This window comes from Aegilops tauschii, chromosome 3 (genome assembly GCF_002575655.3).
Source record: "Aegilops tauschii subsp. strangulata cultivar AL8/78 chromosome 3, Aet v6.0, whole genome shotgun sequence".
In the NCBI taxonomy this organism is placed as follows: domain Eukaryota; kingdom Viridiplantae; phylum Streptophyta; class Magnoliopsida; order Poales; family Poaceae; genus Aegilops; species Aegilops tauschii.
Genome location: NC_053037.3, coordinates 506,032,896 through 506,046,596, shown reverse-complemented (window position 1 = coordinate 506,046,596; position 13,701 = coordinate 506,032,896). Strand labels below are relative to the sequence as shown.

At 54.3% G+C, this 13,701-nt stretch overlaps 2 protein-coding genes across 2 annotated transcripts; one reads left to right on the top strand and one right to left on the bottom strand.

Annotated features, from left to right (window-relative positions):
• The first annotated feature begins 2,818 nt into the window (after positions 1 to 2,818).
• On the top strand, positions 2,819 to 4,751 carry LOC109756262 (glycosyltransferase BC10). Its single transcript, XM_020315118.4, has 2 exons — positions 2,819 to 3,765; positions 3,880 to 4,751. The coding sequence occupies exons 1-2, from the start codon at positions 3,244 to 3,246 to the stop codon at positions 4,531 to 4,533; spliced, it is 1,176 nt and encodes a 391-aa protein (XP_020170707.1). The 5' UTR covers positions 2,819 to 3,243; the 3' UTR covers positions 4,534 to 4,751.
• A 706-nt stretch (positions 4,752 to 5,457) lies between these two features.
• On the bottom strand, positions 5,458 to 7,722 carry LOC109756261 (uncharacterized). The gene is made up of 3 exons (XM_020315117.4): positions 7,413 to 7,722; positions 6,944 to 7,296; positions 5,458 to 6,106 (listed from the first exon to the last, which is right to left on the bottom strand). The coding sequence occupies exons 1-3, from the start codon at positions 7,587 to 7,589 to the stop codon at positions 5,659 to 5,661; spliced, it is 978 nt and encodes a 325-aa protein (XP_020170706.1). The 5' UTR covers positions 7,590 to 7,722; the 3' UTR covers positions 5,458 to 5,658.
• Positions 7,723 to 13,701: the final 5,979 nt, after the last annotated feature.

Below are 13,701 nucleotides of genomic sequence, written 5' to 3'. Positions count from 1 at the left end.
TATTGGGCCTTAATGGGCCATACGGGAAAGGAGAGAAAGGCCTCAAAAGGTGGCCGCACCCCTCCGCATGGTCTGGTCCGAATTGGACTAGGGAAGGGGGGCGCACCCTTCCTTCTTTCTCCTTCCCCCTTCCCTTCTCCTTCTCCCACAAGGAAAGGAGGAGTCCTACTCCCGCCTCTCCCCTTGGCCGGCTGCCTTCCCCTTGCTCCTTTATATACGGGGGCAGGGGGGCACCCCAGAGACACAACAATTGATCCTTGAGATCTCTTAGCCGTGTGCGGTGCCCCCCTCCACCATATTACACCTCGATAATACCGTTGTGGAGTTTAGGCGAAGCCCTGCGTCGGTGGAACATCATCATCGTCACCACGCCGTCGTGCTGACGAAACTCTCCCTCAACACTCGGCTGGATCGGAGTTCGAGGGACGTCATCGAGCTGAACATGTGTAGAACTCGGAGGTGCCGTACGTTCGGTGCTTGATCGGTCGGATCGTGAAGACGTACGACTACATCAACCGCGTTGTGATAACGCTTCCGCTATCGGTCTACGAGGGTACGTGGACAACACTCTCCCCTCTCGTTGCTATGCATCACCATGATCTTGCGTGTGCGTTGGAATTTTTTTTGAAATTACTACGTTCCCCAACAGGCGCCTAGGGCAGCCGCCGGCCCCTTGGGGCGCACACTAGGGCTGCCTCCCCTCCCCCTCCACCCATATATATGTGAGGAGGGGAGGGGGTGCCACACACCACAAATCCCCAAGCTGTGTGCCGGCGCCCCCTCTCCCTCTAGTTCGTCCTCCACTCTAAACCGTTGTGCTTGGTGCAGCCCTGCGGAAATAGTTTCACCTCTACCGTCATCACGTCGTCGTGCTGCCGGAACTCATCTACTACTACGCCTCTCTTGCTGGATCGAGAAGGCGAGGACGTCATCGAGCTGAACGTGTGCTGAACGCGGAGGTGCCGTACGTTCGGTGCTTGATCGGGACAGATCGTGAAGGTGTACGACTACATCAACCGCGTTGATAAACGCTTCCGCTTAGCGATCTACAAGGGTATGTATATGCTCTCCCCTTGTCATTGCTATGCATCTCCATGGATAGATCTTGCGTGTGCGTAGAAATTTTTTGTTTTCCATGCAACATTCCCCAACAAGATATACTCACAAGACTTACACATACCAAATTTATTTGTATGCAGCATGTTTCAAAGGAAGAGGTAAAGTGGTCAAACGACGCAAGCTCTAAGCATTCTATATAGACAAACGACAACATGCATCTATTGGAGATAAGATGAGAAAGTGCATAAAAGTAAAGAAGCACGTAGATCATCTACTCTATCCACCTACCTAACCACAAACGTAACACCACCTTGTCTCTCATGAGGAAGAATCCACAAGGCACTCACACGGTTGACAAGTTTTAATTATTAAGGTTGTAGCTGTTCGACGATCAAGTCAACAAGATCCAAATCATCCATGACCACAAACACAACTATTCGAATAGAGACCACAAACACGACTTCGAATAGATTTTTCATTGCATGGGTGCAGTCGTATACCCAACATGTTCGACCGTCCCTTATAGGCCAACCGAACACATCATATACCTGAACTGACAGGTTCTCATATGCCCGAACTGTCAGGTTTAGATCGACTACGACACTCCCCTAGCTACATCCAAGTCTAGGAAGCCACCCGACTGAGTCGACATCCGAATCAAAAGTCCGGGTAAAGCTCCAAAATGGTCCCAATCGGCTGCGTGAGGTTCCAATGTGGCGGTTGCCCAAGTCCAGGGTCAACCCCTTATATCAACTTCGTTATAAGGGTGACCCATGAGGGGAAGATTCCCTACAACCATATGAAGGCATTCTAGCTTGGTTTTGAGCCTCTTTGCTTCTTTGCCTTCATCTTTGACTTATTCTTTTATGTGTCTTCTTCCTTTGACTTGTTGATCATGAAGCTTTCGCTGGACTTTTACTTTTGTTGACCGGGGGTGACTTTCCTCGACTATTGTTGAGCTCTCCTTGACTTGTACTGAGTGGCCTGAATTTACGTTGACCGCCCATGTGGCATACCATGCAGGATAGGGGTGGAACCACAAGTAGGATCAAAGCCCTACAACAGTCATCTATACCACTTGAGATAAATTTACATGATTAAAGCTTTGCAGAAATAGACATATATACCATATTCATTAAGAGATTTATGGATGAGTGACCATTCCCAGGGTATGACCACATACGCTTCTCCCCGTATCACAAAAGCCCCTTGAGGCCATCATCTTGCTAGAGTCGACCGACCACCACCGCCGCATGTGCTTGGATCGTCTCCTTTCTGATCTATGTTTGTCTACCACTTTCACTAGTCTATTTACCCTAACCCACGACGCCTTCATATATTTGCGCCAGATTACACATATCCGACACCTATCTACCAAACTTCACCTTGGCGAATATGCCCGTTACTATCCTTGAAATTGCCGTCTTCGCGTATTCGCGCTAGTACATGCAATCATACGTCCTTCATGTACTTCTAAAACCGATATGTATTTTGAGGAAGCTTCCATACACAATCCGGAACGGAAGCTGCGCGCGCGCACGTACGCGCCTTGGATTCCTATGCATATACGTCCTCGAAACTATAACTGACATATATCCCGTCAAGCTGGACAGCATATCGATCGAGCATACCTAGGGCTTGACATTACCGAGAAGACTCGTGTGTCCCCGCGACGGCGCTCGCCGTATATAAATCGCCTTCCCAGGTGCACACGCTACGTACTTCAAACGCGGGAGATCCTCCTCTCTCGCGCGCCTCGCCCCCTTGTTGTTCCCTCGATCCCTATCTCGGTCTCCCCTCCTTTTGGCCGCATCTCGGCCTGTTTTTCGCACGTTACCACCGCCATCCTGGGAAACACCGATCGATCGGCCCGCGGCTGCATATACCTTTCTCCGGCTCTCCGCCTCTCTCCATGGCTTGCCCGTGAAGGCTAGCTAGCTCCCGGGAATCAGGAGCCAGAGAGGTATACGTACTGGAGTGCGCGGCTCGTCCTGGCATCGCATCGTATGCTTTGCTAGCCGAGCCTCGCAAGCGATCCGCCGAGCTTCCCGTTTAAATCCGTCGACGGATCGAGCAGCAGAGCTCTCCCCGTCGTTCATGTCGAGGAGGGGTTTTGGTTTTGCCGCGTAGTGGCGTTGTACGTTTGCGTCTTGTTGCGTGGCGAGGCGACAAGGGAGCTCGGCCATGAAGGGCGGGGTCGTCGACGACTTGAGGGTTATGTTCACCAGGAAGGAGTCCTCCACCTGCCTCGCCAGGTCAGTGATGTTCCTCGTGATCTTCGCGGTCGGCGTGATCGCCGGCCTCTGGACGGCCACCGGGCCGCGCACCCAGTACACCAGGACCTACAACAACATCGTCTTCCCCAGCACCACCACCACCACTGTCTATGCTGAGGCCGGTGCCGAGGCCGAGGCCGGCTTCGCGGAGTTCGTGGCCCCGACGCGGCTCATGCACGACATGACGGACGAGCAGCTCTTCTGGCGCGCCTCCATGGTGCCGGTGGCCGCCGAGTACCCGTTCAAGCGCGTGCCCAAGGTGGCCTTCATGTTCCTCACAGGCCGCGGCGAGCTGCCGCTCGCGCCGCTCTGGGAGCGCTTCTTCCGCGGCAACGAGGACCGCTTCTCCGTCTACGTCCACGCGCCGCCGGGAATGACCGTCAACGTCTCCACCGACTCGCCCTTCTACGGCCGCCAAATCCCAAGCCAGGTACGTAACGTACATGCTACACGACACGGCACAGCACAATGCCGCCGGTGCCATGACCGGCGGCATGCATCCTCACGTGCGGCCATTAATTCTTTTCCGCGTGAGTGCGTGCAGGAGACGGCGTGGGGATCGATATCGCTGATGGACGCGGAGAAGCGGCTGCTGGCGAACGCGCTGCTGGACTTCTCCAACGAGCGCTTCGTGCTGCTCTCCGAGAGCTGCATCCCGCTGCACAGCTTCCGGGCGGTCTACGACTACCTCATCGGCTCACGGCACAGCTTCGTGGAGGTCTACTTCCAGCAGACGAAGCAGTGCCAGGGCCGGTACAGCCGCCGCATGGCGCCGGCGATCAGGCTGCCGCAGTGGAGGAAGGGCTCCCAGTGGTTCGAGCTCAGCCGCGACCTGGCCATCGACGTCCTCGCCGACACCAAGTACTACCCACTCTTCCGGCGGCACTGCCGGCCGTCGTGCTACCCGGACGAGCACTACCTCCCGACCACCGTGAACATGCTGCACGGCGCGAGGAACGCCAACCGCACGGTGACGTACGTCGACTGGTCCAAGGGCGGCGCGCACCCGGCCAAGTACACGGCCGGGAACGTGACGGCGGCGGCGATCCAGGGCATAAGGAGGAGGGGGTGGAGGAACGACAGGCCCTGCTATTACAACCAGAGGCCGACGTCCATGTGCTTCCTGTTCGCCAGGAAGTTCGCGCCCGACACGCTCGGGCCCCTGCTCAACATGTCGTCGGCGGTCATGGGGTACTAGCTAGTCCCCGCCGCGCCGCCGCCGGCGATGATCGGACCAATTCTTCCATGTTTGTAACTTAGGATCTATATTCAGCAGCCTCTTGACCATCCTGTGACCCGTGAACATAAAACGCCTCCTCTTCATTTGCCGGCACCACATCTTGTCGAATTCGCTACAGTATGCATGGTCTGAGAAAAGAGAAAAAAAAGGAAGGTTAGTTTAGGGATAAGCATTCAGCAGCATATCTCCACCACGTTGACTGGTGGAGAACTTGTTGCCTAGTTGTCCCAAGGTGTTTGTGCAGCACCTACTGGCACTAGTGCAGCACACACACAAGTTGCTCCGTTCTGCTGCTGCTGGGCTACCAAACGCCAATTGGCACTGAACCACCACAACTCCCAAACAGGGTTGGTTTGGTTGCTCTTTCCTTTCCAGGAGCATCAGGGGCCCAACATCTGCTGGAGGAACTGCGCTGCACCAACCATCAATTCCAGCTCCTCCTCCCCTCCCCTCCCTTCCCATCAGCTAGATCATTTCATTCAATTTGCGCGCTCGAGTACGAGCGATTCATTGCCATGGTCCAGTTTCGTCGATTTCTCTGGATCGCCCGGGCTTTTCTCGCCTACCAAATGGCCCATCCACGATCCAAGCATCTGCAGCAGTATGATTAACTGGTGAAACTGTCCTGAATTCCTTGAGATTTAAGCACCACCAGGTTGTCAGTTGGTGACAAGGAAAAGCTGGGGAATGCACAAAGCAAACCTGTAATGTAAATTCCTCGGCCAAGCAAGGGATTATCGCGAAGCTGGCACCAGCGCACGCTAGTAACTGACGGAACGAGCACCAATTAACTGCACCTTCAGATAGTTAATGGAATGAATGAACTGGAGGCATCAAGAGGCCAAGAAAACAAGGCGAGATCTCGCGTGTACATACAGCTCATGGACCAAACATTTACTATACTATCCACATAATGCTTGCCTCACGTTTCATCATATATCATATATAGAGAGAGAGAAAAACTGAACTGTATGTACAAGGACCCATCTCTTTATGTACTCACACCCTCTGGAGAGGTATTAACAGCACGGCCGGGAAAACTTATACATACAGCTGGGCCTAGCAACAACATTGCAGACTCACTCAGGTGCAGTCCTTCAGGATCTCAGCGAGGCCGGCACGCTGCTCGTCGGTGAGCTGCTCCGGGAAGACGATCTCGAGCTTCACCCGTAGGTCGCCCCGCGCGCCTCTCTGCTCGGCGATCGGCATCCCTTCGCCTTTGATCACCTTCTCGTACCCCGGGCAGATGACCTCGTCGTCGAACTTGCAGCTCACCTTCTTGCCGCTCAGGAGCCTGAATGAGAAGGACCAGCCGGTGAGCGCGTTCACCAGCGGCACCTTGGCCTTGAGCACCAGGTCGTCGCCCACCCTCTTGAACATCGAGTGCTTCTTCTCGGCCACGGTGAAGACGGCGTCGGCCGGCAGGCACCCCGGCCTCTCGTCCCCCATGCCGTCCAAGGTGACCTTGTGCCCCTTCCTCCACCCCGGCTTCACCATGATCGCCTGGGTCACCTCCTTCTTAACTATTGACCTGTCAAAGGCATTAATCATGTGATGGTGATCAGCCCAACAACATTCCCAGGGGATAGAGCCTAAAGGAGCAAGGAAGCTCAGGAGTCATTGTCTCTGAACCCTCCTAGGCCATACCCTCACATGTAAACGAAATTATGAATTAATACCGTCAAAGGACCACATCTTTGTTAGATTATAGGTCCAAAAGAAGGGTAATCAAAGGCCCCAACAAATTTCCATACACATATGTGGCAAGGAAAGCAACCGAAGCCTTAGAATTATCCCCTCGAGACAGGGCCCTGACACTAAACCCTTTCCAAGAACATCATTAGTGGTCGTGTTACGTCTCATGTTAGGTAGGATAATCTTTGCAAGGATAGCATAGATGCCCCGCGAGGTAAAAAAAGGCGCGCACCGGAGAGCAGTTGCCTAAAGGTTTGGTTGTTATGTTCCAAAGTAAGCTAAATATTCCCCTGAGGAATGCAGGCAGGCTATAAAGCAGTTCACCCACTGTAAAAAACAAGTGCGGCGTAGGCTGGAAAGGGAGCGGCAATGGTGCTGGGTTACTGTGCACCGAGGATTTGGGAACAGTGCGGCGAATTGGGGCGCGGGCGCAAGGTGCCAAGGTGGAATGGATGTCGCCGTCGGGGAGAAAGTCTGAATTCTTGCCTGCCCTGAAATTTTCCAGGCATCGATCCGTCGAAATCTCCCATGTAGATGGGTGATGGATCACATCAGGCCTGTTCCGCGTGAATTGATAGTATTTTGTTTTCTTTAAGAATTCAGGCGAAGTTTCAATCAGTCCTGCTCATGGATTGGGTGGGGGGAGGAGGAAGCGGCGAGTGAGTGGCGGTACCCGTTCTTGGTGACGACGTCGCGGGTGAACTTGACCTGCTTCTTGCAGCCGCGGCAGAGCTCCTCCAGCGTGCACTCGAGGGCGCGCTCCAGCGGCGGCGCCTTGCGCATGATGGAGCTGGAGAACTCGGCGAAGGCGCGGCGCCCGCCCGTGTTGCCGGAGCTGTAGACCTTGGTGAACTCCCTGGCCGGCGTGGCGGGCGCGCTCCGCATGCAGAAGTCGTCGCTGCGCGTCCTCGCCATGCGCGCGCCGCCCCCGCCCCCGCCCGCGCCGAACGTCCCGAACATCTCGGCCGCCCGATCGTCGTTGCACACCCCGAACACCGCCCTGTTCTCCTGCTGGTCCAGGAGCGCCTGCGCAACCAAAACAAGCCCACGCCGACAGCGAATCAGGACGAGCCGCGAATGCATGCGGTTTCCACGGCGGCGACGAGCGCGCGCGGGGAGGGAGGCGGCGGGGCGCTACTCACCTCGTAGGCCTCGGTGATGGCCTTGAAGCGCGCCTCGGCCTCGGGCTTGGAGGCCGGCGGGTGCTTGTCGGGGTGCCATTTCCTGGCGAGGCCCTTGTACGCGGCGCGGAGCCCCTGCGACGAGGTGCCCCTGGGGACGTCGAGGATCCGGTGGTAGAGCTCCGGCGGGTTCACCATTGGGGCCGAAGGGGGACGGCGCCGCTGGAGATTCGGTCGCGGGGGAAAGCGAAACGGGGGAGGGGAGGGAGGAGGGAGGTGGTTAGTGGCAGAGAGGATGAGGAGAGCGGAAGCAGAGTGAGCCAGTGGGAGAAATGAGTGGCTTTTATGCAGGGCGATCTATTTGAAACCGTTTGGAGCGAGAGAGAGGGAGAGATCTACTGCATTTGTTACTACCAGCGGTGGTGCATGTGGGGCCATAGTGTGAGGTTGAATTGTCAATGGATGGAGCCTTCCATGCTCTGTCTGCTTGTGAAAGTGAAAAATCTTATCACCCCTCTCGCGTCGCCCCACGAGGCGATGGGGAGGGCACACCCTAGATCTCCGCCGCCGACCATCCTCTTGCTCGCTCGCCCTGCCAGAGGACACGGCCAGGCGAAGCCCGATGGATGGCGGCGAGGCTCTGTCTTGTCCCCGACTCACCGTGCGACGGGGGCGGCGCGGGTCGGCTTCCCCATGCCAGGCCCTGGTGCAGGCGCTAGGCCCTGTGGCGCCGTGGCAAACAGTGTGGTGGGCGGGGCGGGCCTTGACAGTGACGACTACACACGCGACGGCGGTGGTTCTGACCTAGGGTCCGTGCTCTGGTCAGCCAGATCTGGGCCCGAGGGCGGGTCGGGGCTGTTGCTCCGGATAGGTAAGGATGGTCGTATTGGCGACGAGGGGGTGTAGCGGTGGGTGGCTCGGGCTCGCTTTTCTGTCGTCGGTAGCGTTGACGCCAGAGCGGATCTCGAGGTTTGTGTTCGTCGCGGTAATCCTGGAGGCCTTGTGCTGGCACGGGTGAGATGTCCAACGAAAGCTGCGCTTTGGTGTGGCCGCTCTTCTCTTGTGAACATCGTTGTGGTTCTCCTCTCTGTGTTATAGTTTCGGGTGAAGACCCTTGTCTCTTCGAGCTCGGCAGAGGCGACGCTTTGCGTCCTTAGGGCCTTCTCGTGGCTTAGGTGTTCTAGGGCGTGGTGTGTTGTTGTCTTTAGACCTTCGTACGTTTTTTTGCAACATAGTCGTATGTGTTTTGTGTTGTCCGGTTATCCCGATATCTGCTTTGTAAGAGGTTGTCTAGTATCTTGTATCATTACGGCCATATTTTTTTGGAAAATATTCAGATCAAATAAAAAAAAACTATATCGAGGTCTCCAGACCATCAAAGGGCCACTATCGTCGCCAAAATTAGCCACCGCCGCGTTGTTGTCGCCACTCCCCTACCAAAGCTAGCTTGACCTTGCCGTTGACAGCCAGAAAGTCTTCGTGCACATGCCCCTAAGGACAAGTGCCCCTGGAACCGCGGTCGTCGATGTTAACCCTTAACAGATCTGAAGCAACTGACATCAAATCTCGCCGTTGCACACACACGACAAGATACCCTAACCTCGAGTCCCCAAGGAGGCAGCGGGAATCTATGCCAAAGCTCTATCGACAACATCCAGATGGACAGACTCAATGATGTTCGAAGATTGAAAGTGAACCTCGAGGAAGAAGCGCGGCCATCTGCCTGAGCACCACACTTGTGAAGGCTAAAAAATCCTAACATAAACTACTAGCCGGAGCAAAGGCATCAAGATTCCCCTCCCCGTCACTGACTGCCAGAGCGGTAGGCAGTGGGAAGGCGAATCCGTGGGATCACCGACGAAACCTGAAGGGAAGCGTTTGTCTTAACTGCACTATGATTTGTAATTTATCTACAAAGCAGTGATAGAGCAGTTTCGAGGTGACACCATATTGACTCGAGTAACATGTCTTGAGCTCCAGGGTGAAAACCTAAGTCTGACCCAGTTGGTTATACCTGGCAATGGCGTTGTTTTGCATCGTTACCTTGTTGAAGGCATTGCTCGGATATGCTCATACTTGACCTTCACGGTGAAAATCTAGAATCTAGCCTTTAGTGGCCGGATTCCGTGACGGCGGCGCTTAAACGTTGTTCCCTTCCTGAAGGCGTTGCTGTTAAAGAACTTTTGTTGTTCTTAAGATGTCAAGATATAGTTGGTGTGGATAAGGTCATTGCTATAGTTTGTGGATCAATGCTGATCGCTTTGAGATGTTTTTCTCTTTTTCTTGCTTAGACATAGCTTTTGGTCGTGTATGACTTTGCTATCTGCCGGCGTGTTTCATTTGTTTGTGTTGATGTTGGCTATGTGAATCTTAACTATGCATAGGCTGTATGTGTGCTCATTATGTTTGTATCCGCTTGATGTTTCATTTTTAGTCAATAAAATCAATTATTTGTGGGGAAAATAATGCATGACCGACAGTAAATCAATTTGGTTGATCCTGACTGGATTCTCACAAATCTACGCCCCACAGAGTGTGCCGGTGATTTCTAAATTGGATATGGGCTGAAGTAACATTTGAGCCATCTGATTTTTTATGTCCAAGTCGACGTCGTCAGCTGTATGGTTATTCTAGCTAGTTGTTCTTCGATTCGTAAAATAAAAAACAAGAATGGATCACAATCAACATGTAAAAAACAAACGAAATCAACTTAGCGCAGACGGCTCAGCAATCTACTCCGCAAGCAAGCTCAGTCGAAACCCAAGAAAATTTAGATCCCCACGAAAGTCGTTGGAATCTCTGTCATGAACCGCGTCGTTCAAACGTCGGTTGGCCGCTACAGTAACATCATGAAGCAGCAGGCAGACGGAGGAGCATACTCATAAACATAATCATGAGCAGCTGGCTGTGCTCTCCGCGTCCAGCAGACCGCTGCCTCCGAGCAGATCGAACTGCGGCGAGGAGAGCCGTGTTTGGGTTTGCATGGCTCGATGATTCGATCTCTGCCATGCATGTGGTTTGTCTTCTTTTTAACCCGTTGCGCCGCGGCAGGGCAGGTGAATGATTGGCGAATGACAAGTACGGCGTGGTTAGCAGCAGACATTACTGTCCGTACGTACCGGCGGCATTACTACGGGCTGCCCGTGCATGCCCTTGTCGCCACCCGATCGGACCCTCACACTGTTTGTCTCGCTGGCCGCTGAGTCACCAGACTCTTCTTTTGTCCCTTGGTCACGCTGGCGACACGCAGCGCCTAGTAGTATATTATTATTACCTCCGGGATCAAGATATGTTCGTAATGATACGGGTGTGTGTTGTACGTATAGTATAGTCCGTCGAGACGGAGCTGGGATTAGTCAATGGCAGAGCGCGCCTTGGATTCTTCCGGCGCGCATGTGCGAAGTGGGAGATTGGAGGGTGGGGAAATTGAAAGGAAGCCGGACGCCGCTCATCAAGCGCCCATTGATCGCCGTCTGGTGCCACCGTCGGGTACAGGTACGACGTGGCTCTGGCTCAGGTACCGGCTCTGTTCCGAGGATGCTTTGATCCCACCACGTTGCACGCACCGTAATACCAAGCAGAACAGAACAGAGAGGGACGCCGGCCTGCTGCTAGATGCCGTGGCCGACGACGCGCGACTTGGACGCGGGCGGCCGATCGAGCTAGGCAAGCAAGGTGACGGTCGACCGGGACGAGCTGGAGTCAGAGGCGGGGTTGGGAGACGGGGGCATAAATGGGGCAGGAACAACGCCGTGATGCGATCGGTGATCTCACCTCGTGTCATCTCGTCTGATCTACCCGGCGAAGGCGATCGATCGTAGAGGTAGTAGTAGCGCAAGGTGAAGGAAAATGGGAGTCTCGGCTTGGGGCACGTACAGGAGGAGTGAATTGACATGATACGTTCGGGCCTCGGCGATCCGCGGGCACGTGCCCGTACGCCGTATTATAGAACCCAGTGGGGATTTGACGTACGGCCCGATCGATGGCCAGCCCAGGTTGGGTTATGAGCCTCTCTCTCGGTATCTTCGTCGAGTCTACTGTATAACGGAAAGCCCCATTTGGGATTAACAAGTCGGCCATGATCATCGTAATCCCCAACAGGATCGGATCGCCCGTGCTGTGACCCGAGATAGCCCGCACATGGCGCGCCCGCAATTTGCAGTGCATGCGCGGCGCGGGAGATTGATTGGCAGTAGATTAGTAGTGGTAAATTCCACTAGCACGGGGGTCCAAATCCATCGGCGTATCGACCGGGTGGATTTCACCGTGGGCGCGCGCGGTGGTTGGGAAGTGGCGCCGTGGCGCGGCCATGCAGATGTAGCCACGGGTCTCATCAGCGGCGTGTGGCTGGTCGTCACGTCTCGACACGGCGGGGTTGGGCCGGTTTTGTTGGGTTCCGGTGGCGGTTCCGGTGGGGGGCCGGTGTGCGAGCCACGGGTCCTGTGTGGCATTGTACTACGGTACCATGGTTAAGAACGTGATGTGATCACAGGGCACGTGTTAAGCTTTCTGGGGTTTCATCAGATCGATGTCGAGAAATATCCCTCGCTCGTTCTGCATCTGACGGAGCCCACCAATAACACACCGCGTGGGCAAGCGACGGAACATGTGTGCCTAAAAAGATAGCAGTAACTGAACATGTGATGGGTAATTAGGAACCTTGTACGGCAGTGCTAGAGACCACCCGGATCCGGCCGTGGCTCCGAAGCCATGCGGGAAAAGGGACGTACGTTCGTTGTCAATTTCTCCCGGTCGGAGATCCCAGCGGCAGTGGCGTTCCTTTCACTCGCCCGATCGGCTGCCGAGATCTTCACCACTACGCACGGTCGAGCAGATCCCGGCATAGGAGTGCGCTATACTACCACGGAGCAAGAAGATGCGCCCGTACGTACGTAGTTGACCCGATCGGAGCGGATGCGGGTCACGAGCGAGCGAGACCACTGCCTGCCGTTGGGAGGTCACCGCGCTGCCAAATCGGATGCATATTAGTACTGCCCCAGAATCCTATGCTGAACATTTTCCTCTCGGTGGTCTTTGTCCAAAACCAAGCAGAACTATCGGCTCACACGCTACTCGCTGCCTTAATCCATTACTTAATTTACCTCCTGGAGGAGCAGATGCACGTACCAAACAGGTCGTCTACGCAAATTCAATTAGCCACCATAGCTGCTCGTAGCCGAAAGGCTATTTATTTCACGGAAGTAGCAATGGCGCGAAAGCTAGTTTCAACTAACGATCGAGGAAGGAGAAGAAAATAAGTATCAAATAGTAGGCGAATAGGGGCTTGTGTGTGTGCTCTGACTCGAGCATGCGACGTGGACCGGTTTGGCCCTGTTCTAGCTAGGTCCAAATCACGTCCGTATGAACACCTGGTTTTGACAGTCCAACCGAGGTTAGCTGCAGATCGAAGGGGCAGTGCGTGGTGGTGAAACTGTGTAGGTGGCAGTGGGAATGAAGACCCGAGTCCTTGGGCTATATCAGGAAGGCGAGACGGCGGCGGCCTCGCGTGATGTGCCGGTGCACCCCGCCGAGCCGCGTGGCCTCGCGCCTCTGCCAGGATGAGCGGGCCCCCGCGACCCCCACCCAAGGAGAGATGAGTAGGACCCGCCGCCACCGATGCCGAGCGGGTTTTGCCCGGCGGCGCTCGTCGGCAGCGGCAGGGAGAGAGACATTGGATCGCGGCGGCTCGCGGCATGCCCAGATTGCCCGGGGGGGGGGGGGGGGGGGGGGGAGCGACCTGGGCGTCAGTTACGGGCGAGTTGGAATGTTTCTCGGAGAAAGAACTTGTGGTGATGTCAAGACAATGTGGATGAAAATGGAATCTAGCAAGTGATTTAGGCCAAAAGATCCCAAATGATTTGAGGCATGATTCAATCATTTCTTACTGTTATATTGTCTGGAGACAATTTGTGTTACTCCCACACAACAAATCTTGTTTTATAATAGTAAAAAACTATTGAATTCATGCACCAGTTTGTTTACCCAAAAGTCTGAACTTATGAAGAAATGTGGACAATATATTTTAGAACTTTCACTGACGTCTAATTGTTCTTAGATGTGGGCTCGGTATAAGCCGCAACCATTTTTATTTAATAGCGTGTTAGCCGGCTCTCGGGTCTTGAACTTGAGACTTCTTACTCTGATACAATATGAAATTCTTGCACCAACCACCTCATGCTAAAGTATGAACTCATGAAGAGAGACGTTTGTATATATATGTAAACATAATAAATAATTAGGTGTATTCTTTTGTTTGGTTGAGACTCTTTTTAGAACCATGGATCCGCCGATCAACCCCTAGATGCCGTTG

Excerpts from the sequence above, each read along its gene's own strand:
- LOC109756261 (XM_020315117.4), bottom strand. The coding sequence starts at position 7,589 with ATGGTGAACCCGCCGGAGCTCTACCACCGGATCCTCGACGTCCCCAGG. Across the intron at positions 7,297-7,412 it reads CCATCACCGAGGCCTACGAG|GCGCTCCTGGACCAGCAGGA; the intron begins GTGAGTAGCGCC and ends TTGGTTGCGCAG. Across the intron at positions 6,107-6,943 it reads GACGTCGTCACCAAGAACGG|GTCAATAGTTAAGAAGGAGG; the intron begins GTACCGCCACTC and ends TGCCTTTGACAG.
- LOC109756262 (XM_020315118.4), top strand. The coding sequence starts at position 3,244 with ATGAAGGGCGGGGTCGTCGACGACTTGAGGGTTATGTTCACCAGGAAG. Across the intron at positions 3,766-3,879 it reads GCCGCCAAATCCCAAGCCAG|GAGACGGCGTGGGGATCGAT; the intron begins GTACGTAACGTA and ends GAGTGCGTGCAG.